General features: G+C 39.4%; 2 protein-coding genes across 2 annotated transcripts; both read left to right on the plus strand.

The window, feature by feature from the left end:
* Positions 1–5,244: 5,244 nt before the first annotated feature.
* On the plus strand, positions 5,245–10,948 carry LOC121083408 (interstitial collagenase-like). The gene is made up of 9 exons (XM_040583792.1): positions 5,245–5,489; positions 5,768–5,916; positions 6,005–6,130; positions 6,882–7,043; positions 7,410–7,527; positions 8,159–8,292; positions 9,325–9,484; positions 10,396–10,496; positions 10,707–10,948. Exons 1-9 carry the CDS (start codon positions 5,338–5,340, stop codon positions 10,805–10,807), a joined length of 1,203 nt encoding a protein of 400 aa, XP_040439726.1. The 5' UTR covers positions 5,245–5,337; the 3' UTR covers positions 10,808–10,948.
* Positions 10,949–16,268: 5,320 nt separating this feature from the next.
* On the plus strand, positions 16,269–23,522 carry LOC121083480 (matrix metalloproteinase-27-like). The gene is made up of 10 exons (XM_040583949.1): positions 16,269–16,370; positions 16,731–16,969; positions 17,581–17,729; positions 17,827–17,955; positions 19,925–20,086; positions 20,247–20,370; positions 21,080–21,210; positions 21,442–21,601; positions 23,109–23,212; positions 23,422–23,522. The coding sequence occupies exons 1-10, from the start codon at positions 16,269–16,271 to the stop codon at positions 23,520–23,522; spliced, it is 1,401 nt and encodes a 466-aa protein (XP_040439883.1).
* The last annotated feature ends 1,908 nt before the right edge of the window (positions 23,523–25,430 follow it).

Raw genomic sequence — 25,430 nt, forward strand, 5'->3', positions numbered from 1 at the left:
ATTATCAGGTATAATTAGGGGAAAAGGGAAATAGCCTGAAGAGTCAAATACAAGCCCTAGGTAAGTGAGGTACAAAGTACGTGGAAATGTAGTCACTACATGTACTGAGACAGAAAATTGTTCCAGGTTGGGCAACTCTTCTGGGGAAATAAGTCTCCTTTTATGCTTCTGCCTAAATCTTTTTCAGTCAATGCTGGAAAGGAGGAACGTGCTGGATACACCTCTGGCAGTGCTTACGTTCCTATGCAGACTGAACAAACAAGGAACAGTGAGTAGAATACCTAGCAAAGGGATACTTCAGGGTCTCTTGCCTCAGTACAAACAACAAGGGTGCAGTTTTAATGAGGAAGAAATGTGCAAATAAAACAAGATTGCTGCTAATACAGGCAGACATAAGCCTTACTTCCTGGGTGTACGATGGAAAAGCCCTTGAAAATGCTGGCCCTTTCTTACCAACAGTGTCAACCCCCTCTTCCATAGGCACCCAGTTTGGGTTTAGCAGTGACTTAGCAGATGAATGCCAGACCTGGGAGGGTGATTCAGGGTGACCTGACTGAGGTACTGATGCTCATGGTCCAGGCAAAAGCTGCCTGTGAAGAACAACTGGGTGTAATTAAGGGCAAAGTTTATCTCTCTCCATAGGTTACATGGAGATTTTTGGCAAACTTCAGGCAAGGCCAATGTGTCAGGAGTTTCCCAGATCTTGTACCCTGATAGACATGAAGCTCCTGCAGCTCCATACCCCCAGGCCAAGCCAGCAACAAGGCTGAGCATGTATTCCCATGAGGTGCATGCACACAAGCACACACATACAAAGATGCTATGGATCCCCCAGCAGCTGGGCTCAGACACCTCATCCACCCAGCAGCTACCCTGGGATGTGCTGGTGTCCCCTGCTGCCTCATGTGCACATACACCAATGGATGTCACCACCCACCCCAGGTCCCAGAGCCTCCCCAGTTGCTGATTTAGCCCCCCATCCCTCCCTCAGATAGCCATCCCACTGAACCCTGGTCTCTCCAGTATCCAGCCCTGGCTTATGGCCACTTTGACACACAGCTCACCCAGCTGGATCTTCATTAGCCCTCACACACATACCTATGTGCCCAATTGACATGCATGCACCCCAGTCTCTCCAGCTGCAGCACCACAGCCACAGGGGTCTCCAGCCCCTTATCCTACCCCAGGGGCTGTCACTGAGACCCCACACACACCCCTGCACACAGGACAGAGCCCCTGAACTGGGAAAATGGGTAGAAATTGGTTTTAGTGAGAGGCCAGGACAGACTGTGCCTATCAGATGCAACACAATGCTCCTGCAAGCAGTGAGAGACTGTGTAGACACTGGCTGGTACTCAATGAAAATTTTCCTGTATTTCAAGGGGTCTCAGTTTCATTTTGACATATTCATGTCTCCTTCTGTTGAGTTTTGAGTTTTTTGTCTGAAGGCATGTGCTTGCAAAGGAGATGGTGGCAATGTGCTAGCTGCCACACCATGGGAAGAGCAGATGACCAAAACCTCTCCTCCCTCGTTTGAGGGAGATGTGCTGAAGGACACGCAGTAGGAAGCCAATGCAGACAGTGAAACGGGACATGACTTTGTAGCCTAACACTGTGGAAATTCCCAAGACAGAGGGAAGCCACTGCTTCTGCTTCCTCTTCCTGATGCTCTTTAAGGTTTTTCACTTGACTTTTCAAATGGATAAACAGTTCTCACAGCTAGTGCTGAAGTCCAGGACTTTCTAGTTCTGCCACTGGCTGCTTTGGAAAGTAATTATTTATTTTAAGTTTCCTGGAAAACAACCAGATGTTCCCTCTCACCCTCTGCCTGACTCAATATCCCCTTGGTAACATTAAAATCTGGCCATAGGAAAAAAAAAAAAAAAAAAAAAAAAAAGAAGAAAAAGAAAAAAAATAAAAAAAAAAAAAAAAGAAAAAAGAAGAAAGATATGGAGGTATTGATCAAGAACTATATAGACCAGCCTATAGAAACACATGAAGGAGAAATATTTACAGGGAAATAACACTGGTTTAGAAACACAGTTAAAGAAGTTAAGCAGCATGTCACAAATCCCAGGATCGTGTGAGCCATAGCAGACTTTGGAGAAGCAACCAACATGCACAACTGTTTTTGTTCTTCTCTGAAAATCAAGATAGATTAAGAATAGTCAACAGTGAAGTTTTCTTGGACTATGAACCATGAGGCTGAATTTCTTTACATCTACAAAACCTGTACCTTTTGAGGAATTATTGTCCTAGTTATTTCAAATATCAGCACTGGGCTGCTGCTTCTGCTTTTGGAATGTCCTGTTATTAGCTTTATTCCTCCAGACAAGCAATGTGACTTGCATTGGGTGGTATAAAGTAATTTACTTTTCCTAGGAATGATGTCTGTGCTGCTGAACCTAGGTATAATTAGGGGGTGCTACACTACAGTGAGTGTAGAATCATATACCAAATAAATTATCTTTACCTGATGTTTGGGAAATTAAGTACTTCCCAGCGCAGTTAAAATTTTCATCCTGTATTGAGCTCCTTCAGAGCAAAACTTGCTCATGTATCAGAAAAATATGATACTGGTATGTATTTGTATTTCTCCCTCTCGTACTAACATTTACTGTTTCCCTTTAAAGGTTCCCATGGAGGCTTTTTACCTCCAACAAGGACAGCAATACCAAATCCATTCTGAAAGATGTCCCACCTGTACTTGACAGCTTCTAGAGTTGGCAAGCATGCAGCTACTTCAGGTCATCTGCTCTGACGCTTAGCCATCCTTGCAGTTAGAAATGCTTTCCTCAGTGTAGGGGGCTATACTGTAGGTTCCCGCATGTGTCCTGGGTATTTAAACACCTTTTATCATTGGTAGAGATGTAACCAATACATTCAATGAAGCATAAAGAGCAATTAATCTAGAATTAACTCTCTAGAATCCATTATTCAAAATGGAAGCTTAGACACCTAAATAACTTATGGTTATCTACACAACAAAACACAAATTCCATCTCATTACTCATCTGCCTGTACTGGAGATGCCCACCTGGGGTGGGCTGCCATGACACAGGAGCTATGGAGACCTACATCCTTCCAGGGATGTGGAGGTCAAGTGGGATTCCCTAGAGCATCTCAAATAGTACTAATGCTCAGGCATCTGAACTCCAAACCTCATGTCTAAACTTAACCACTGTTGTTTAAGACCATTCTAGAGTCTTGGAGAATGGTCACTGCTTCCCTTTTAGGAAAAACCTTTCGTATATTTAACATCATTTGTCATGGCTCCCCTCGCTCTTCCTTCCATGAAACAGTGAACACAGTCACAAAATGGTTACTTTAATCTTCCTTTTCCAGACTCACAGAAATTCTTGTTGAGCTTTATGGAATCCTTCCGACCAGAGATGATCTATCTGTCTGAATCCAAACATGTTGCTGCAGCTGAGACCTCACCCATGGTGGCAAGAGTATAAACATTATTTTACTTACCATACATATGGGAACCTAGTTTATGCATTCTAGCAACACAACTGATTTTTTTTAATATTAGTCAAAAATTGTTCAATCATTTCTGCACTCAGTTTTGCTGACATCATGAGATTGTTTTAGGTAGAACTTTTAGTTAGCTGATGACAGTCCTCCTGGAGTATAATACCATCTATTCCTAGATAAGAACAGTTCTTTGTAGTCTTTTAAAGATATTATTATCACATATTATGACATAATATGATGTATGTTTTAAATATTAAAACATAAGTATCATGCATATAGCATAACATTATTAATTATAATACAATGTTATATTGTTACTCTTATATGTTATTTCCTATTTTTTCTCCAGTTTGTCAAGACTTTGTGCCATAAATATTCTAAATTCATGATTAAAAAAATCCTATGAAATGTAGCTCCATGTTACCAGAAAAGCATTTCCTTATTTATTAAACACACTATAACATCGTCCAAAACAGACGGCTCAGGCAAAATAAGGACAGTTACATTACTTAAATACATTGCGTCACTACCTGATGATGAAACTGTTACACATCATTTTTACTAATCAGAGGATATTATACAGCATGAGTCAGACTGTCACTGATTTATGCTATATAAACAGACCTGAGAAGCATGTTCAATAGCTCAACAGTGAAACTGAGACAGACAGCCTTAGACGAGGATGAAGACGCTTTCGTTCCTGTTGCTACATGTGGCCATCTCCTTTGCTTTTCCTGTGGCTCCAGAAGCAGAAGATGAAAGAAAAACCCTAAAGCTTGTAGAGGTAAATATTTTTCAGTGCATTTCTAAGTGAAGCATAAGGTAGTCTGAGAGAGAACTATAATTGCAATTCTTTTCACAGAATATGGCTTGAAATTAAAGGTGTAACATTTTGCAGGGGTTTCAGGAGAAAGCTTTTCCTATCAATCTAGAAAATGTGTGAAAATTATGTGGAACTTATTTACCCAAAAGTCATTTGAATATTGCATAGCTTCACTTCTGATGTTGTCAGTAAAGTAATAACAAAACTTCCGAAGCATAAGTTCTGGCAGCAAGGCTCTGGGGCTGTCCAGAAATAATCACTCAGCAACAATTTACATTTCAGAACGTGCTTTGAAACTTGTGATATGATCACTCTCAGTAACATAAGGCAGGAAATTTTCTTGAAGCAGGCATGTATTTTAATTTTTTGCTGAATAGAACTTTTACAGAATACTTTGAAAAAATGGGACATCTATGAGAAATACAACACTTACATAGATGCAACACTATTTACTTGAGACAAAATTGATGAAATTTTGTAGGAAGACCTGAGTTCCTAATATCATATTTCATAGCTAAAAATGAATGGCATGATTCACGTGCTGACTCTGTAGCAGTAGCCACCTGCTTTGTTGGCATTCGTGGTTGTGTGGAGTCTCACTGCCAATCTTTATTCCCTTGAATGAGACCAGGTTTGCTGTTACAGTAATTGGACACCATAAATAATGAGGAATTACTTATTAATAGTAAATATTAGATTTTAAAGGCACTTCTTCATATATTCCATCAGTGAAACAAGAAATTCAGAAAACTTTATGAAAACTGTAAATTATATCTCACTCTTCACACCGGTTCCTGGAGAAAATAGGTTGTTCATGCTCCTGGTAAACATAGGGGGTGTTGATATGGGAATAGTTCAAGATTACATAGAAAATTTAAGTGTGACTGCAGACAGTGCTGGTATGTCATGATGCTCTTTTTTTTTTTTTTTTTTTGGTTCAGAATTATCTACAGAATTTCTACAATCTTCAAAGGAGTCATGAGCCTCATTTAAGAAGGAAGGATGAAAATGCCCTTTCTGAAAAGCTCAAGGAAATGCAGGAATTCTTTGGACTGCAAGTGACTGGGAAACCTGATCTTGAAACTTTGGAGATGATGAAAAAACCCAGATGTGGTATACCTGATGTAGGGCAATATGTGTTCACAGCAGGGAATCCCAAATGGAAAAGAAATAATCTGACATACAGGTAACCTTTCCTAATCTGGTACAAAAAGATATAAATCTAGCATCCCAACTTTGGGGGGTCTGGAGTAGGTACATTACACCATATACAGACACCCAGAGTGATTAATTGATTTCTGTACGAAGGCAGGCACACTAGAAGACAGTATCTAAAATGAAGACATTATTAATTTTCATTCATGCAAGATATGTCTAAGTTTTCTGACTTTTGCACAAGTTACTATTTTTCAGCTAAAATTCTGTATTCTTAACAATATATAATACATTTGGTTTCCTTTTAAGGATTTTGAATTACACCCCAAAGATGAGACAAGCTGATGTAGATGCAGCAATCCAAAAAGCTCTCAGTGTCTGGAGCAATGTGACGCCACTGACGTTCCAAAAGGTTGATGACAAAGAAGCAGATATAATGATCTCTTTTGCCTACAGAGGTAACTGATATATTTATGTATTAAATAGCCATGTGCAATCATAGAAATAATTTAGGATACTAACTGATTTTTTCCCTTTTCATTTTAGACCACCATGACAATTCTCCTTTTGATGGCCCCAATGGGCAGCTGGCTCATGCCTTCCAGCCTGGTGAAGGCATTGGTGGAGATGTGCATCTTGATGAGGAGGAAGCCTGGACAAAAGATGGAAGAGGTAAGGACTTTGTAACTAGATCCATTTATATAGTCTCACCTCAAACAATCTTAGTTCATGAGCCTGATCACAGGCAAAAAGTGAGCAAAAGTGGCAGAATGTGTCCTTTTAAATTGTTTTCCTCTTTTTTTTTTTTCTTTTTTTTTTTTTTTTTCCTTTTGGTCATTTGTAGGAATCAGTTCTTAGAAAAGAGACTTTTAGGTCATAGTGGTCTATAATGGCAACAAAGTGAGCACTTAAAAATACTTTCCTTGTTCAGATGAAACCCAAAACTTGGATACAGGAACATCTGGTGGTAAACTTCTCAAGTCAAATCCTTTATCTTCCTTAACTTAGCACTTCAAAGTTTGGTGCTAACTGGCATATTCAAGTATCACCAAAACTGTCATCTCAGTGCTTCTTTTGAAGGTTGTGGGTTTTTTTTCTGTTAGATGCCTGAACCACCACGTGTCACTGGCATGTCCTTGATCTGAGCAGTTCATGTGATAGCAGGGGAAACAGGGTTTGTGTTTAAGACACAAGGGCACTAGAGAAAGGACAATGAGACCACAGCTACAGCCAGACATTCTTTAAGTACTCATATAGCTCTTCTGTAACAATATTTTTGAGTCATGATGTTGATAGCATTACCTACAGCCTGTCTTGTACCTGTAGTGTATTTTGGGAGGATGGATAAGTACTTTCCATTTAGTCAATTGCGCTGAATACTGAAACAGATTTTACCTTGGTTCATGTGATTTTTATCCTACAGGATACAATTTGTTCATTGTTATTGCCCATGAGCTTGGCCATTCGCTGGGTCTGTCACATTCAAATGATCCTGGAGCACTGATGTATCCAACTTACTCCTACACGGACCCCAGTGAATTCCTTCTTCCTCAGGATGACATTGATGGCATTCAAGCCATCTATGGTAAGAAAAAAAAAATATTTAACATTTCCACTTGGGAGGCTGGTAAACAATAATAAGAATACATTTAAAATATGCCTGTTCCACCAAAATGAGAAGTTTAACTGTTGCTGAACAATGGGTAACAAAAGGGAAAATTCCTAGAACCTAACTTCAGCTAAAGTCTGGTTCTGCAAAGAAACTTATTTTGGAAAAGATGAACACAAATGGCTTTATCAACATTAAAAGCCTTCTTTTAGTGACAGACCCTTAGTTTAAAACCATATGCCTTCTCATTCTCTGTAAAGAGGCTTCTTGGTGTCCTCAGAGATCTTCTAAACACTGTCTTTATATTTCTCCATACTAAAAGATAAAATATTCTTCCCATAGGACAGTCTAATGCTGCTGTGCAGCCAACAGGCCCCAGAACTCCACAAGCTTGTGACCCAAATTTGACATTTGATGCTATTACTACCCTACGTGGAGAAATAATATTCTTCAAGGGCAGGTAACAAAAATAAGCACAGATACTATCTCCTTAAAATATTCAGTAGTTTTAAAAAATCTGTAATCCATGAGGGAAAAGTGTCCTTTTTGGAATGTAGTAGAAAGAGAAGCACTAGAAAATTGTTATGTTATTTACACAAGTGAGAGCTCTCCAACCATTAATCCTAAGAGCCCTGGTTGACAAGAGCAGTGAAGGAAATGAGGGCTTTTAGATTGTTTTCCAGCTATTCTGCTGCTGTTGCAAAGCAAGAGCATTCCTACGTCCGCCGGCGATGTGCCCGTGGGTCCCACACTAACCCTTCTGCTGCTCCTCGATACCAGAGCAGGGGCAGAACTGAGAGCACTGTTATGTAGAAAGATGCCTGTTGGGTGGTTACCGAAGCCAGATCTTAGCCTGCTTGTCCTACAGAGAAATAGAAGGGCTTATATTTATCTTGCCTGGTTTTTAGCATGTAACTGTGGTGCTAAAGTTAAGAGTGCAGTCACTCAAGATTTTCTTCACATTCAGTGGAGGGATATGTTCACATCCAGGTACCCATCTCCTCCCTGTTATGCTCCAGGAGCTATAATTATTACTTTGCACTTACGATCACAATGGAACTACTTCATTACATAATTTTTGTTTAAAACAGATATATGCTGCGCAAACATCCTTTGAGGGCAGAGGCGGAGCTCAATTTTATCTCACTGTTCTGGCCAAATTTACCAGCAGGAATTCAAGCTGCTTATGAAAACGTGGAGAGAGATGAAGTTTTACTTTTCAAAGGTAATGGAATCTGAAATTCTCCACTTTTTTCTGACCAGTTACTCCCTGCTCCTTTGCAAACTATGCAATTACGGAAGTCAAAGTGGTTTTTAAGGAAGATCAGTGAAAGAGAGAATATTACAAATCTGCAAATAATTAAACCAGAGGATCATAGAGTTATATTGTTTGAGGGATCTCCAGAGGTCCTAATACTGAAACTTGCCCTCTGTTATAGTTAATCTCTAAAAAACAAGACATAGAAATAGCTTCCCTTCTCCAGGTCTAGTTCTCTTCAGGTAACAACATTTCACTTTATGCAGAGGGACTTTTGCTAAATTGAGTTGGTAAATACAGATATTTGTACACTACTGTTACTGATATGCTTATTAGTATTTTGTGATATTTGGGGGGGGGGGGGGGGAAATGTCTGTGGAAAGGCATACTGTGAAAGGAAAGTTGCTAATTGAAAAAACTATTAGTTTTTTTTCTTTAAAGGTCTGAAATACGCTTTAAGTGTCTCAAATATCTTCATTATGCATCTGTTACAGTACATGATATATTATCATACATGAATGTGTTCATTACTTTTTAAATTACGAAAGCGTTTTCATTAGACATATGCCCTTCTTAATGGTTTAATTTAATGCACATTGTCTAATTTTCAAAGTAGTATATGGCTGTATAATCAAATAGCATATTACAGGCAATTAATAAACTCAATATCCCAACCCAGTGTCAGTGGATTAACTCATCAGTCTCCAGCCCTCCCTAAGTAGTTACCCAGACAAACACTTCATATTCATTTGAAAATAAAACCTTGGAAAAGTGCTATCCATACACCTTATGATTCTAATGTTTGACTCATAAAACCAAATACATCTCCACTCTCTTCATGATGTAGCCCCAGTGCAAGAATTAGAACCATTTTCTAAAGTAAGAAACTGAAATGAATAATGCTGATATCTACGATATATTGTTTCCTACCCACCTAAAACACAATTAAATGCTGTTTACAAATAGCAAAAACAAATGAAATGCAATTATGCTTTTCAGAGAGTAAATACTGGCTTCTCAGGGGATACGACATTGCACCTGGCTATCCTAAACCAATCTATCATTTGGGGTTCCCGAAGACTGTTAAAAGAGTTAATGCAGCTTACAGTGATGAAACCACAGGAAAAACATACTTCTTTGTAGCTGACAGATACTGGAGGTAAGATTCAATGTTCATTTAATAGAAGGTTTATTTTCACTTGTCCCTGAGGACTCATGTAATACTATGAAAGTCAAGTGCAATAATGTTTAAACCAGGTATATTCCAGAAATTACTCAAATCTCTCAAAGTTTAAAAATTTTAAGCATTTTCTAGGAAATGTCAACATTTCTAGAGGATTTTTTTGCCATATATTAGATTCCTGTAGGAGCAATGTAATTGATTGCAACTGAATGAAACATCTGCCCAATAAGAGTGATTTTCTAGTAAATTATTCACTTTTTCTCCACAAGAGTGCTGCCTTCCTGTGCGATGCTGTGATAGCATCCACTTTTCATTTACATTTCAAACAAAAATGAACTGCTAATAAAAAGTGTTCTAATTTAATTTCTCTATCAACAAACTATAAATATTCTCCAGTTGTACAGTTGGTCATATTTATAATTCAAGAGTAGCTCATGACAAATTTCAGAGAGTAGTTTTGTTTAAGAAGCACGTAGCTGACACACAGGTATGCTTCAGGACTGTGCTACCATCCTCTACTCCCAAGTTTTATATTTTGCTTTTATACTGAACTGGATATCCCATGCCTTGAAATAGAAACTCATTTTAAGTGCAAGTGATGGCCAAGGCTCTGAACAGTCCAGAAATGCATGAATAAATCCTGGCCTGCATTGCCAAGGTCTTTGAAAGTCTTGTTGTAAACTTTACCAAAGGCAGAATTTTGAGATCTCAAGACACTCATAATGTGAAAACCTTTATACATAATAGGAAGAAGCAAAAATCTACTTTAGCTAATCTTTATAAGACTTGTTGGTAACAGTGGAATTGTATATGTGTATGAATTTGCTTTGGACTTTCAAAATATTGTCTGCTTCCTCACAAACTGTAATGATATTTCTTGTGTTAAGATACGATGAAAACAAAAAAACCATGGATCATGGTTATCCCAGGAAAATAGTCTCTGACTTTGGAAAAATTGGCAGAGTTGATGCTGTTTTCCAGAAAAACGGTAAGTAAAACATACCTTTTATCTGGGTTTACTTGAATATTTAGGCTTCTGTAAATAGAATTATTTGTTTTCAAAAAATCTGTTATTAACCTTAATGAGAAAGTAATTAAAAATAGCAAGTATATATGGGTTGCCTATGTTGGGTTTTTTTCCCTAAATACTGGAAAGGAGTCACCTATGAGGTATAATTGGATTAAATTTTATTTCTAGGCTATGTCTACTTCTTCCATGGAACAACTCAGTTCCAGTTTGATCCTCGTGCCAAACGGATTGTTGGACAAATGAAGAGCATCAGCTGGTTTAATTGTTAATCGCAGTATTTTTCCATATGCACACTCTATGTTTTTATGTACTGAATTTTTCAGCATGTCATGACTATCAGGTCAGAATGTATTTCTGCCCAGATTCTGTGGGAGTATGGTTTTAAGAATTATTTATTGTAAAAAAAATACATTTATATAATTTATGACAATTTCACTTGCTAAATTAAAGTTTACAAATATATTATGTTGTATCATTGTGTCCTTAGTGTCTTACTTGCAGTAATAATCAAGAGTCAAGTCTAGCTTCCAAACACTAAAATATACATTCTGGCAGGAAATGTCAGACCTTTTTCCCAAAGCCAGAGAAAGGAGCATCCAGCTGACTCTATCATCCCACACAAGCCCTGGTGAAAACCCTATGGGTAATTAGGCCAGTTGGGGCTCATTAGCATCAGTCTGCAAATCACACTTCCACTTTCTGTTTCTCTTTCCCCAGCTTCCATTCTTAGCCTTCTCCCCAAGGTGTATGCCTTCGCAAGCGTAGGCAAGGTTATTTCTCATGTTTTTATGTTTAGGAACTGGGTTTAAGCCTGGAAATGTAGATTAGAAAGGACCTCTGAGATCACTGAAACCTCTCCTTTGCTACCACAGGTAACCACTCTTTACTCAAGGCTCTTTCAAGCACTTACTCCTCCAGCAATTAGTAAAACCCTCCTAATTTCACTGGGTTACAGGGTGAAGAAGTTTACTTAAAAAAATGAAAATTCCTGGCCAAAAATATTTCTGATGCAAAAATTCATGAAAAAGATTGCTTGACTTCCAGCTTAACTGCAATTTTTTCAAATATCCTCCACTAAAATGGTGTTTAAAGTGTTACCCACTTTCTCTTTAGTCTTTGTAGCTCAGCTGGTAATGTTAGAAGCCATATGACCATTACGAAATATATTCTGTCATACACTTTCTTTATTATTAGACCTGTTTAAGAAGAAGGTTTCGGGTTACTGTAATAGAAGTAATAGCATTTTGAGAAAAGAATGTATAACCTTATAAAAATGTGTCTGTTCAATTTTTTAAACTACTTAGCTCCCTGTATTAGAAGCCTATTAAATTGTATCCCTTGTAAATAAAGAACAGACTTGGTAATTCTTACATTTATTAAATTCAGGAGTAAAAATTAGTCTAAATACTATTCGAAGATAAGAAATTGTATAACTGTAAATTAAATTGAATATATTATATTCTTTATAAAACTGGGGCAGAGGGGGAGATCATAAAAATAAAATTAAATTACATTAAATCAAAGACCATAATGAAGAAATTGATTTATGTGAATTCTGTTCTCACAAGGTGATTTAGGTATCGGTTCTTTAATTTGAAGCATTAGTAGCAGTGTTATTTAATCATATTTTCTTGTGTAAGCCAGTGCTGCCGAGCTACCAATGACAACGAAACCAAAATTTCTTTTAGAAGTACATAATTCCAAGTTGATTATGTTGTTTTAGCAGAGATGTTCTACAAACATAACACGAGATTTACAGGGAAAGATAATATTTCTTACTACACCAATTATGCATTAAAAAAAAAAAAATTAAAAAATTGGAGTTCACATGTTCCCTTCAGATATGAAGTAAAAGCAGAAGATCTCACAGTAATGCCAGAACAACTCCTCGAATGTAAAGAAGAATGCTAATCCCTCTCTAGAAGAAAATAGTAGAGGGAACTCATGGGGCAGAGAAAATGTTAAATGGGAGACAAGGGGTCTTTCTTTCCATGTTCTGGGGGAAAGACAGAATTAAAGGGTAATTTAAAAACCATAGAAGACTAAGAAGTTAAAGGGAGGATTAAGTTTATAATGGCATTTTTTAGACCAAGCTTTTGGTATCCTGTGAAGCTCTGATTTTTAGTTGCCTGGCACATTTTTTTGCTTTGTGGATTTCTCTTGAGCGGGAAGACTGAGACAGCAAAATGAAGTGATTTCTTTGTGGAAAACCTTCCCTGTGCTTATGTGAGTGACTCTTTCCTTTGCCTGCATGAGCATGGCAGTTGCTCCATCCCAGCCACACCGTCAGGAGGAGGGTACATCTAGTGCCGGCGGCTCTCACCTGCCTGCAGGCACATATTACTTCCAGTAATTTGGGATCTGGCTCTTTTCAGTTCAGTCCACACAATCACCTGTCATTTGCTTACTCCTTTTTAATAAATTTACAGTTCCTATTTCCTAATTACTGTACTACAGTAGAGTACCGTACCACTCCCTAGTGTCTGGTTACTGGTTTTGTGTGTATTTGTAGCTCGTATCGTTATTAACTGAGCACGTTTGCCCAGGCAGAGATCCATTCCCCTAAATAAATGTTTATTGCATTTGAGGTGCTATCAGGTATCCAAGCCACCCATGCAGGGATGCAACAGGATTTCTGGGAGACCAGCACTTCCCAAAGCCCCACAGAGCCTAACGCTGTCTCTAGGCACCTATGTTCAGGTGGTTGAATCCTGCCCTCACAGGCTGCAGCCTTTGCTAAAGGTTTGCCAGGGGTCAAATACAGTATTTGAACCACGCTGTTATGCCATGGCTTTCACTCAAGCTAAGTAATGATTCAGCTTTTTTGAGTCTATGGGAGGATTGAGCCTGCAAAGCAGTGGCTCAACTCAGTTGCCTGAACAGGTATCTAGTGCCATTAAGGTGCCTGAAGGTTCCCAGTTAGCTTCCAACCAGTCTAGAAGCCAAAGGTCCCCTGTAGGTCCTAGATCTCAGCCACCAGGCCTGTGTCAATGTCTCAGGTTCACTAGACTGTCTCAAAAGCATAACAAATCACTGTTGATGTGGTTTAATTGCAGCCCAAGTGTTTTCATGTGATCTCAAGCTTAGGGTCTCATCGCAGTCAATGGTGCTGGTCAAAATGTTTGGCGGGCTTCTGAAAGCTGCACAAATTATCCTGAGTTTACCTCTGACGTGTGGTCAGATCAAATGCTCTCTAGATGTCATTTGACCATATTGATTAGATTTCTGTTGATATAATGCAAACTGACAGTTAACTCACGTGCAGACACCCATGCTGTGAACACCTAGGAAAGCTGAATCCCTGCTGGTATTGTGTTAAGATCACCATGATGCATCAGTATTGATGATTCCTGTCATGTTCTGTGTAGCATCACTTGGTACTACTGATGTGATGAAGATAGGCAGTGACCTTTCCAGGGTAAAGCATGAGTCACATCACTGCAGTCTAAATAAAACAAATTATAGGATGAGAAAAAAAGTCACTAAGTAAATCAACACCCACCAACTCCAACCAGTGTCAAAAACAAGCATTAGGAAACCATAACCAGCAGCTGCTTATACAGCTTCTTCTTTTCCCAGACCTCAAGGCCAGCTATTGGTGCATTTGTGAAACATTGCTTGCAAAAAAATGTCTTCAGGCCTCTCTCCTATGGGTATTGGGAACCAGCTGCTATGTTGTGTAGGTGGTCAAGTTGCAAAACCATAGAAGTGCTTTGAGTGTCATAGGCCTCCATCATCTGTCACTCAGATGTCTTCTGAGCAGCACTAAGGTAGCTTGAGCTGTTAGCTGAAACTAGAAATATAGTCTAAATTAGTTGCTTAAGCTTCTCTGTGTTCAGTAAAGACAGAGAGCACCTATAAAGGCCAGTTTGTCCTCTTCTAAAATAGCTGGTTGAATAACTCTCCATAGATATGTATTTCTCCATCTTCTATAAAAGAATGCTTAATTAATAGTTAGGTGCAACTAATCTTAACCTAGCTGCTCTCACTGTCTCTATCCTTCCACCACCACAGAGCAGACAGCTGTGGGGATCTGATGCCAACCACAGTGGGAATAAAGATAACCACTTCTCCCAGCGCATATTGAATCTGCTTATAGAGCTGCCTTGATTTTTTTACAAAATTATATTCATATCAGCCAAAACCTGTTCCAGAAATATGTTCTAGTGCCATTGGAAAATATGTTTGGTGCAAAAGCCACTGAACAGGGCTTTGTCTTTTGTGACCTATACCATGCACATTAAGTAAGGTGATAGCACCATGGTTATTCCTTCTAGCTTTAAAACCTTCGAAACAAATAAATATATCCATTTGAAAACATCAGATAGATCTCAAAAGAGAAAGTCTGTACTTCTGAATAAACACACGGGTCGTTTCCATTATCAGTTCAGTTGAGCTTTCCACCTCAGAAAATTCATTGTCACCGTTTGTACCTCAACTACAGAACTGAATGAGATCCAGGCCTCATGGGTCTCTTACCTTACAGTACAATGACAATAAAAGCAAATTAAGGGAAGGGTTTGGTTTGGTTTTTTTTGTGGTAGCTGAGAAATGCTGTTAACAAACAAGTTTAACTAACAAGGCTACATTGTGAAATTTGGGCTACAAAATCCATCATTAATGCCTCCAGCTGGAGAAAAGCTGGCCGCAAGTGACAGCAAAAAAGCCAAAAACATGAAAGCAAGGATTTTCTAAAAAAGCCTCAGTCAGACATAAGGGTATTCCTTACAATTGTTTTGTAAAAGTTGAGTACATGCTGTCAGAGCTCCTCTGAGGTGCCAGCAGAAGAGGAAGGTGCTTGGCCAGCACAGGGTGAAATCCCATAATATGTCACAACTTGTATGACTTTTGAAACTTCCTTTATTCTGAATTACTTAAGACAGGAAATAATCATATCCCCTGTGGCTAATGTGGTTAAACTGAAGAAACCTTTTGTAATGAAATGGCAGATAGGTAGATGATGGATAGATAGATAAATAGATAGATAGATAGATTAGGTAAAAATAGACACAGATACAAGACTATTCACACCCTTTAGGCTCGATTTGTAGGGTAAAATCTTTTTCATTTATGTGTATCTTGGATTCCACTAGTATAACTTAGAAGAAACACACCTTTTAAAAAGGTTTCAGGGAAGTGGTGGGGAGGGATTTGGAATTTTCATCCATTTTCCAAAACACCCAGTCTCACTATTAATCAATTTAAAAAGAAAACTTCCTGTTTACGGCAATTTCTCCAAGAGTTTTAATTTTTTGGATGAGATTCACATCTGGTGCATGACTCCCATTTTCTAGGCTGAAAATGGTTAAGAGTCCCTACATTTCATGGCCCCATTTCACACAGCTGGGTCAGGGCAACTTAAAAGGTTTTGCATTTGCCCACCATTTCATCTGGCATTAAATTGCACAGGTTCACTAAAATTCAGTGTAAAATAACTAAAAGTGAGTGCCAGTTTTCCAGTTTTGAAATGGTAGCCAAGCAGCTTAGGAGTATTCAAATACTAACTGACTTCAGATGTCTGTGAAATCAGATGCTTTTAATTAAATTTGATAGTGTCAGCCAGCACAGTGTTATAGGATGCGTGGAGGAATTCGGAGCGTGACACACCCTGAGTCAGTCTACAGCTGACTCTACAAAGCACCCATAGCCATAGGGACTGGGATGCGAGAAAGGATGCACATGGAGAAGAAAGCGGACTGCTCTCCTACCAGGACAGAGGCGAAAGTGAGAATGAAGGATCTTCCACTTTTGCTTTTAGCATGTGCAGCTGTTTCTAATGCCCTTCCTGTCCACCCAGAGAAAGACAACCAAGAAGATGCAAAGCTTGTGCAGGTAACTGCCCAGCCCGTACCTGAGATCTATTGAGCCCTCTCTTCTTAGACATTATCTGTGTGTTTCAGCTACAAGGCAGCTTGCTGTCTTTCTCAGACAACACTGTTACACAGAACTCTGTTGCACAAACTTTACTAAAGTGGGATGAATCTGTATAAATTGGAAATGCCAAGTAAATAAGTGTCAGGGACAACGTTGTCTGTTTCTGTTTAGCTATGATCCTCAGGAAAACATCTGTTGTGCTTCAGAATCACAGGCAGATGGTTTTGCCAGCAAAGTACATGAACCAAATCAGTCCTAAGGTATTTGTTTAAGAAACAGATCAAAATGTGAAATGTGTTTGCTTTATTTTTTCACTAGGACTATTTAAATAAATTCTATGCTGCTGAGCCAGATCCAAATCAGCTTGGATGGAAAATAAATGCTGAATCCACAGCTGAAAAACTGCAGAAAATGCAACAATTTTTTGGTTTGAAAGTGACTGGAAAACCAGATACTGAGACATTGGAAATGATGAAGAAACCCAGGTGTGGAGTTCCTGATGTGGGTCTCTATGGTGTTACTCTTCCAGGATGGAAAAAAACCAAGCTGACGTACAGGTAGTATTTCAATAATTACTTTTTGAGTTTAAATTTGGGGTTTGTGAATATCCACATCTGTTATATTTAGGTATAACTTTATAGCAATTGTTTCCAGTTGGGAATATAAAAATGTTTCTCTTTCCCCAGCTGTTAGCTATACATATTCCTGAGAGGAATTTCTGAGAGTCAGGCTTGGTATTTTTTATTTTCTGAGTCAACCACAGTATTTTGCCTGTTATGTATCACTTCTGACAAATATTCTGTAAGCCAAACAGAAATATCAATTGCACCCTGTACAAACCCTGTTATCCTCAAAACATGCTAAGACCAACAGTTTAGCAGTCACAGAAATCTGAGGAGATGCCTTTCCTCATGCTCAAAAGACAATCTTCTGGCTAAGGGCCATTTGGAGAAAAACCGATACTGTGTACACACAACTATTATTATTATGAAAAAGACCTGTTGGACAGTTATTGCATTCCTCAAACTTACTCAGTCCAAGATGAATCTTGGGAGCTATTGGATTACAGGTTAAATTGCTTCTTATACCTCTTTGTTCATCATCTTAATATTAGAGAAATTCTTTCTGCAAACACTAAATATTATTACTTGAACCCTCGTAACTGTAGAATTGTGAACCACACGCCAGATATGAGCAAAGAGGATGTGGATAAAGCAATTCAGAAGGCATTTAAAGTGTGGAGCACTGTCACCCCGCTGATTTTCAATCGTATTCACGAGGGAATAGCAGATATAATGATTGCTTTTGGGACCAAAGGTAATACACTGGCTGCATACTAATGGTAAGATTAATTTAAAGATTTTCCAATAGTCATGGCATAAACTCAATGTTGTTTCAACATCATATTATTTAGCTCATGGACGTTGCCCTCGTTATTTTGATGGCCCCCTTGGTGTCCTCGCTCATGCCTTTCCACCTGGCAATGGTTTTGGTGGTGATGCACACTTTGATGAGGATGAAGACTGGACCACAGGCTCAGTGGGTAGGTAAAAAAAGGTTTCTGAAGTGTTATGCAGATGGTTAAATTCCTTTCTGATTTTATTTCAGTGAAGGAATAGACTGAGATGAATCACAGCATTAACCATAAGAGCAGTGTGAGGATGTTACAGGCCATCCTCCAGCTGGGATACTCACGATGACGCTGACATAAAATCACCCTGATGTACTCCGGTTCTTATTTAATACTGGTAAAGATACCAATGGGACAACCCTTTTCCAATACGAACGGTACAGGCATGGGCCACTCTTCCCTGGGGGCTGGTAGGGTCCGTGCCCACCAGAGTTTCACAACCCATGGCAAAAACTTTCTAACTGCTGCCTCTCACGGTGCACATGCCGGCACCAAGCCTGGCACCACCACACACTGCAGGGGAAGCACACCGTGCCTTGTAGCAGCCCCACCACCTAAAAAAAATTACAGACGCCAGTGATAATGAATATATTTCATTAATAATACCAAGACAGATCCAACTAGGCTGTTATATCTTAGCTTTACTCTGCATTCAAGCTAGGATGGGCTTATACATGAAAGTGTTCTCCAAGCAATTTCAGTCACCTGCCAGCAGCTGGGAGTTTGAACGTGCTGTTCAGGCCACCCACGGGCAGTGTGTAGAGCTGTCTACAGGTGTGTGCCACCACGCCAGAACAGAGGGGAATGCTGAGTGCTTACCTATCTGGCTGGGACCCGTCTGCTCCCCTCGATCCCCTCCCCTCAACCTTCAGGCTGGCCATGCAGCACCTACTGCCTCTGACAGATCTGTCAGTACAAGGGCACGCTACCCTGTTGTGCTCTAGAGCCTTATCTCATTCAGTTTGGGGATGGAAAACTGCAGAGGATAGCTGCCACAGGAGAATCGAAGTCACACTGCAGGACAAGCAAGGAGCTAACAAACACGAGGTGCTGTAAGAGCACTGCACAAGGAGGAGAGCTGTGGGTTTATTGTGCTGGGAAGGATGAGGGGTGGACATGTCATACTGATAAAGTGCAGTGTTTTCCTCACACTGGGACTGAATGGGTCAACCTGTTTTGCTGCTGTTCCTTAACATCGTGACTCCAGCAGCCAGGCATTGCAGAATTTGTTGGAGAGCTCAGAAGACACGTGAGAGAGGACTGGATATACGTGTGGAAAAGATGATGCTTTGTTTGGTTTTTTTGAGAAACAGTTATCTTGGCTCCAGCTAGCCTTTCTTGGGCAATTGATGACCAGTCCTCTGCTCTGCCACGGATTTGTGATCCTCACTAAGTCTGTTGATGCTGCTAGCTCCTGGGCTGCAGGGCAGATAATCATTCTTCCCTAATTTAGAAAGGTGTGTTACTTGGAGGGATGCATTTCGAAGGAATTCCATTTTTTTTCAATTTAACGTGTTAGCACATTTCGCTGGGATTAAGCATGCATGAGCATAATATTTTAAAAAGATATAAGGGCTATGAAGTCCTAATGATAAAATGGTAAGTCGTTCTGTTAACCTGATATTTTTCCTTGTCTATTCATGATTTCATCTTTCTTTCTCAGGTTTGTAGGAAGGAGGGTGACACACAGACTGACACTTTGGTACCTCAAATGAGCACGGAGTACATGGTCCTATCCTTGCCCTGGAGAGCTGTTAGTGTGATCTGACTCACTACCTAACCTGCTCTAGCTCAGCTGGGAAACCCTGCCAGAACATTCCTCAGAGCTGCACCCACATTCACCCCCAGACATCTACTCATGCCACACACATACTTTCAGTAGCTAACAGAAAGAATAGCAGGAACGAGGGCCAAAAGTCACTCCCTTCTAGTGGGGGAAGAACACTACCTTATCCTTTACAAAAAATACATTTACATATATACATACTGTAGTGAATGCCAATGTATTGTACGAAAACTGTCGCTGAGCAATAGCCCCGCTGTGCTCATATCAGCCATTTGCAGACCAAAATTAGACTGATCTCTCTATCCATTTTTTAAGGGTTCAACTTGTTCCTTGTTGCTGCTCATGAGTTTGGCCATGCCCTGGGTCTTTCCCATTCTAATGACCAGAGGGCTTTGATGTTCCCCAATTATGCCTACATCAGTCCCAGTGAATTTCCGCTCTCTCCAGATGATATAAGTGCCATTCAGTCCATTTATGGTGAGTAAAATCCATGGCTTTAAAAAGAGGAGGAGAGAAATAATCTCTTTCACAAAGTTTTACCATAAAAATAATTGTATTCTCATAATATGAAAAAAAGCATTTATATGTGAAAATATTAGTGTTTCTATAAATTTGGTGTATTCTTTCTAAAACTTAGGATATCCACCAAATGCTCCAGACAAAAGGCCAGCCACCCCTACCCCACCTAAAACCTGTGGCTCCCAGATGTCTTTTGATGCTGCAACTACACTCCGACGAGAAGTCATTTTTCTAAAGGGCAGGTAAATATTGATATGACATTTTTCTCTGCAAAGTTTATTTTTTCTTGATTTCTACAAAGACTGAATACTTTGCTGGTTCACATGATTATGATTATGGGATTTACAATGAGACAAATGGATAGGTTTCAGTTCACGGAAAGAAAGCTTTCAGCAGATACAAGTTATATTAATATTTTTCCAGCATCCCCTGAAAAAACATGCTTCATTTTTCTCCAGAAAACATCTCAGTCCCAATAAATATTCCCAAATGTATAGATGGTTACACCAAATAGTAAAATGACTAAATGCTGCAACCACTTCCTAAGAAATTAGTATGTTCTACCATATAGATGGGCCAATCTCTCCTCCTATGGTGACCTATGCAAGCCCAAAGTCACCAGGGTAAGTCAGTCATCCAGGGAATAACTTACAGTCAGGCTCATCTAGGACCCTATAACATTCTTACTTTATGGCATAGGAACAACCTGAATTTTTCAGCTGCCTGTAGCTGATCCCACTAATCAATCAGTACTGATGGGAAGGGTAATTCCAGAAAGCCAGAATAAACCTCACTTCCCACTGATGGGAGTATTTTCCTTTCTGACACATCTACCCAGGTAGCTCCAGACAAGAAAGCTTGTAAGTCACAACGTTGTTCACATTCCTGTGCATATACAGAAATGTGTGTGGTTTGTTGTTTACTACAAAAACTGTTTCATATTTAAATCAGGCACTTATGGCGAGTCTATCCTGATAACTCAGAAGTTGAACGTGAATTAATTTCTACCTTCTGGCCAACTCTGCCACCTGGTATTGAAGCTGCATATGAGAACATGAAAGATCAGATCCTATTTTTCAAAGGTTAAGTATGAGATTTTCTTTAATTTTTTTCTTACCTTTAATTTTGTGAGAAGATGGGAGAAAGGTAGGGTAGCTATACATGCATAAAATTAACTTTTCAAATAAAGAAATAAATAAATAAAACTGAGGATGTTTATTCTAATTTTCCTGCAACCTGCACTAAAGGAGCACATTTTTTTTCTTTTAGTGTCTGAAAATCACTGGTGAAACAAATTCTTTTTTTTTTAACAGGCAATAAATTCTGGGTTATCAGTGGATATCAGGTGTTACTTGGTTATCCAAAGAATATCAACGCACTGGGCCTCCCTAAAGGTGTCAAAAAAATTGATGCAGCTGTTTGTAATAGAAACACAGGGAAGACAGACTTTTTCATAGGTGACAAGTACTGGAGGTAAGAACTGACAAATGTTTTCTTATGATTGACTCCAATATAATCTGAATACAATTAAAATTGTCTAGTGCTAAAAGAGAATGTAGACCTTTAGCGAACTATATGTAACTGGGTCACTACAGTAATACTGCTTTTCATTAAAATGTTTCTTTGACTCCTGCACAGGGAGAAGAGTATAGCTTTGAGTTTTGAGAGCTTAAGGGTGTCCTGAAATGCACATTTAAGATATGGACCCATTTGGATGCATTGTGCCTGGAAATTGAAAAAGTTCCAGTATGTAGAGTATTTTTATGAATAAAATAGATAAAACTCTAGAAAATAAAGATCTGAAAGCTAACCTACTTCAACAGAAGGTTGGCTGGGATGGCTTGTGCAGCATTTCTCTGATTTCTGGAAAGTCCTGGATTATTTTGTCTCTTTCAGAGAGATAGAACTGATAGTTCATTTCCCTTTTTTTGGTGATCAACACTGAATTTGCAACATGCTCCTTCTAAATCCTATTGCCAAGCTGGCATGAGTGATTCCTGATTCCCAAATACCAGCAAACAGAAGCAAAAAGTCAGCTTCGGGAAGCTGATAGATTCCTCTTGTGTGCATGCACAACTGCTGCAAAGGACTTCTGCCAGCAACCAGGAACATGCATGGTTCAAACAGACTTTCTTGTGACCAGTTGTGGGGTTCCTCAGTGAGACATAGTGTCAGCCGGATTTAGAGCTGCATGTCACTTCCTGTCCTTTGGTTTTGATAGTTTTGGAAAGAGTATTTACAATATTTTGCATTGCTTTGGTCACAAGGCAAAGGCATGCAAGAAAACCACAGCATGGATTTCTTACTTAATAACTCATCCTCTCAGTCTCATGTGCCTGTAAAAAGTATTTCTGGTATCCAAGGAGAAGTAAAACAAAGGCTTGCTTGTTTGCTTGTTTTTTTTCCTGGGAGGGTTCGTCAAATCTTGAAGAACCATTTAGATCCTTCTTTCAGCCCCCACATTCAGCCCCATCACATAAAAATTGTCCTGTCTCAGTTACTAGAAATAAGTCATCTTCCTTTCCTCCATCTAAATCTGTCAGCTGGTAGAGAGTTATGTACAGTATCATGTCAACATCTAAGAGGAGTTTAAAATTCATGCAACAAATGCTGCATGAAACAAATTACAGCCACTATAGCAGGAATCAATCTGGCCAGTTTCCACGTGCTGCCTGTCACACTGCTATCGTGTAAATCCCGCCAGTGCTGTCAAAACTGTGGGTCTTACTTCATTTTTTCTCACTCCAGATGCTTCTTTGGAGCTCTGCCTACCTTAATCAGCAAACCAGCAGCCTCCTCATGGAAAATGTGATGGCCAGCATCCCGCAGACATTTGTGCGAGTAGATAACTTTACTCTCTGTAACCCCAGTGAAGTCAGTCAAACTACAGATGGTGGACACCTTTCAGCTGCTGCTTAATTCTTTGCAGAACTGATGTCCAAACTCTGTAAGATTACATTTCTCCCTTCATGTGATTTAGGTTTGATGAAAACAGCAAGTCCATGGAGAAAGGTTATCCTAGACAGACAGTTGATGACTTTCCAGGAATTAGCCAGAAGGTCGACGCTGTTTTCGAACAGAAAGGTAAATGAAATGAGCTTTTAAGTAAAATTGGTTTACTTGTCACAAACCTGAGTTCTGGAGTTATGATGAATGTCATTACTGCTGTAATCTGCAAAAGACAGAACTAAAGAGATGCTCTCCTGTGTGTAAAAAGATGATGTTCCCTGCTTTGTCAGAATGAAGCTTTTTCTTGTATCCATAACATAACGCTTTACTTTTTTTATTTCCAGGTTTATTCTACTTCTTCCATGGATCAAAGCAGTGGGAGTTCAGCCCTACTGCTAAAAAAGTTATCCGTGAAATAAAGAGTAACAGCTGGTTTAACTGTTAATATCGCTAAACTTTCTTACAGCAAATGACAACAAAAATAATTCTAGATTTCTCAAAGGTTGTTTAGATATATATACTACTACACAGAAGAGGCAACAGGACTAGTTTTATATATGTCTACTATTTTAATAAATCAGCATGTCAGCTCTAATGGTATCTTCAAAGGCTAGACCAAAACTGCATGTTTCCCCTAATTAATTGCAAAATGTCCAACATAATGTATAATTTTATACTCCAGATGGATTTTCAAATGTTTTGACAATAAATGGTTTTAGGTTGATGTCAACTATTTTCTGCTTCATCTGTTGAAGGCATTCTATATTTCTGAGGTGTTGAAGACTTCAGGTTGGTATGCTAATATCCTTCCAACATACAATGTTTGTATTTTGCTCCTTTTCTCTCCAAACATCTTCAAGAGCCAGGCTTTTCATTTATCACTTGTTTTTCTGCCCTCTGTCCTACATCTTCTCCTGCTCTTCTTTGGCCGTTGCAGCCTTGTCCTTTTCACATCATACCAATATTTTGCCACCAGAATCACCCTCCAGCCCCAGTGTCTAAATACATTATCTCACCCTGATCTGTCTTAATAGTGTAACAATTAGCATTTCATCAGTGGCCATTTTTTTGTGAATCTGTGAATGACATCCTTTACAAATCAGCCCTGTCCTATTCAAGAAATAGATTCAATTACCACGTCACAGAGCACAAGCTTTGCTCTGCTAACACAAAGCACGTGTTTAACGTACACGTATATCTGAGATTTATTACATGCTGCCATCGCACGTGGAGCAAACCCCTCAGAAAATCAGACAAAAATCCACAAAGTCACAGCTATATCCCCTCCAAGTATTTCCTTTACATTTAATTCTGGAAACAGGCCCAGAGCACACTGCCACATGGCTGGCCATACTGCCTGCATGGCTGGATATATCTGACAACGTGATCTCATTAGTATTGGCTTGTCCTCCTGCTCCCTAGTTCTTACATATCTGGCTGTTTTACACACCTGTTGTATGTTTGAGTAAAAAGTTTCTTTTTGCTGGGTGCTTTTAGTGTACCAGCTACGACAACACAATGATCCCGACATGAACCTTCCCTGCCTGATTTGGTGCAAGCAGCAAGAGCACCGTTATGTTACTGCTATTGCTATGAGAACCCCCCTGGCCAGGTTCTCACCATGAAATCAAAATAAAGGCTCAGATATGCCACTTCACTGATCTACAAAACTAATCATGGTGAATACCACCCCACACTCGAGATCCCTAACAAAATTTAAATGTGGTGAAATGGTAGACATTTGGGTGAGATTCATCTGACTTAAGTTTGGCTTTCTGTCTACCTCCCTATATCCACTCTACATGAGTTAGGGAAGATCCTTGTGCTGAAAGAAGAGGGAGAAGTTCTCCACAAGGTTACTTATCTCATCCAAGGACCGTACCAGGGCAAACCAGTGTCTTCAGCCCCTGAGGAAAACTCCTCTTTGCAGCAGAAGGCCAGCCAATTAGCTCAGAGTAGTTAACTTTCACACAACTGAAGTATGGTGAAATGTATAGTGTCTTTGCTGGGTATCTTTCAGTTTTCATGTGATCCAAAATATAATGACATACTACTTTTATCCTCTCTGATGTTCACTTTCTGGCAAGATATGCCATCAGCTTTTAATAACACAAGCCAGTGATAAAGTTGCCTGAAGGCACCTGATTGGACTGACGCTGCCCATGGAGTCACCAGGAGTGACCAGAATGTGCTGGAGGCAGGTGGGATGGCAACGGTTCCTTACCTATTTCTGTATTTCCAGCCTCCTCCAGCTCTTCAGCATTCAACTGATGGTTGTGTAGAAAGCACAGTTTAACAGCACAGTCAGAGAAGCTGCCAAGTTACACCCAAGTGTTTATACTCTGAGACAAGA

The sequence above is a fragment of the Falco naumanni genome, chromosome 2 (assembly GCF_017639655.2).
Source record: "Falco naumanni isolate bFalNau1 chromosome 2, bFalNau1.pat, whole genome shotgun sequence".
Classification (NCBI taxonomy): Eukaryota; Metazoa; Chordata; class Aves; order Falconiformes; family Falconidae; genus Falco; species Falco naumanni.

Bases quoted from the DNA above. Each gene is read 5' to 3' on its own strand.
- LOC121083480 (XM_040583949.1), top strand. From the start codon at position 16,269: ATGAAGGATCTTCCACTTTTGCTTTTAGCATGTGCAGCTGTTTCTAAT. The intron at 17,730-17,826 runs GTAATACACTGG...CATATTATTTAG, and splicing joins GATTGCTTTTGGGACCAAAG to CTCATGGACGTTGCCCTCGT. The intron at 23,213-23,421 runs GTAAATGAAATG...TTTTATTTCCAG, and splicing joins CGCTGTTTTCGAACAGAAAG to GTTTATTCTACTTCTTCCAT.
- LOC121083408 (XM_040583792.1), top strand. From the start codon at position 5,338: ATGCAGGAATTCTTTGGACTGCAAGTGACTGGGAAACCTGATCTTGAA. The intron at 7,044-7,409 runs GTAAGAAAAAAA...TTCTTCCCATAG, and splicing joins TGGCATTCAAGCCATCTATG to GACAGTCTAATGCTGCTGTG. The intron at 7,528-8,158 runs GTAACAAAAATA...TGTTTAAAACAG, and splicing joins ATAATATTCTTCAAGGGCAG to ATATATGCTGCGCAAACATC.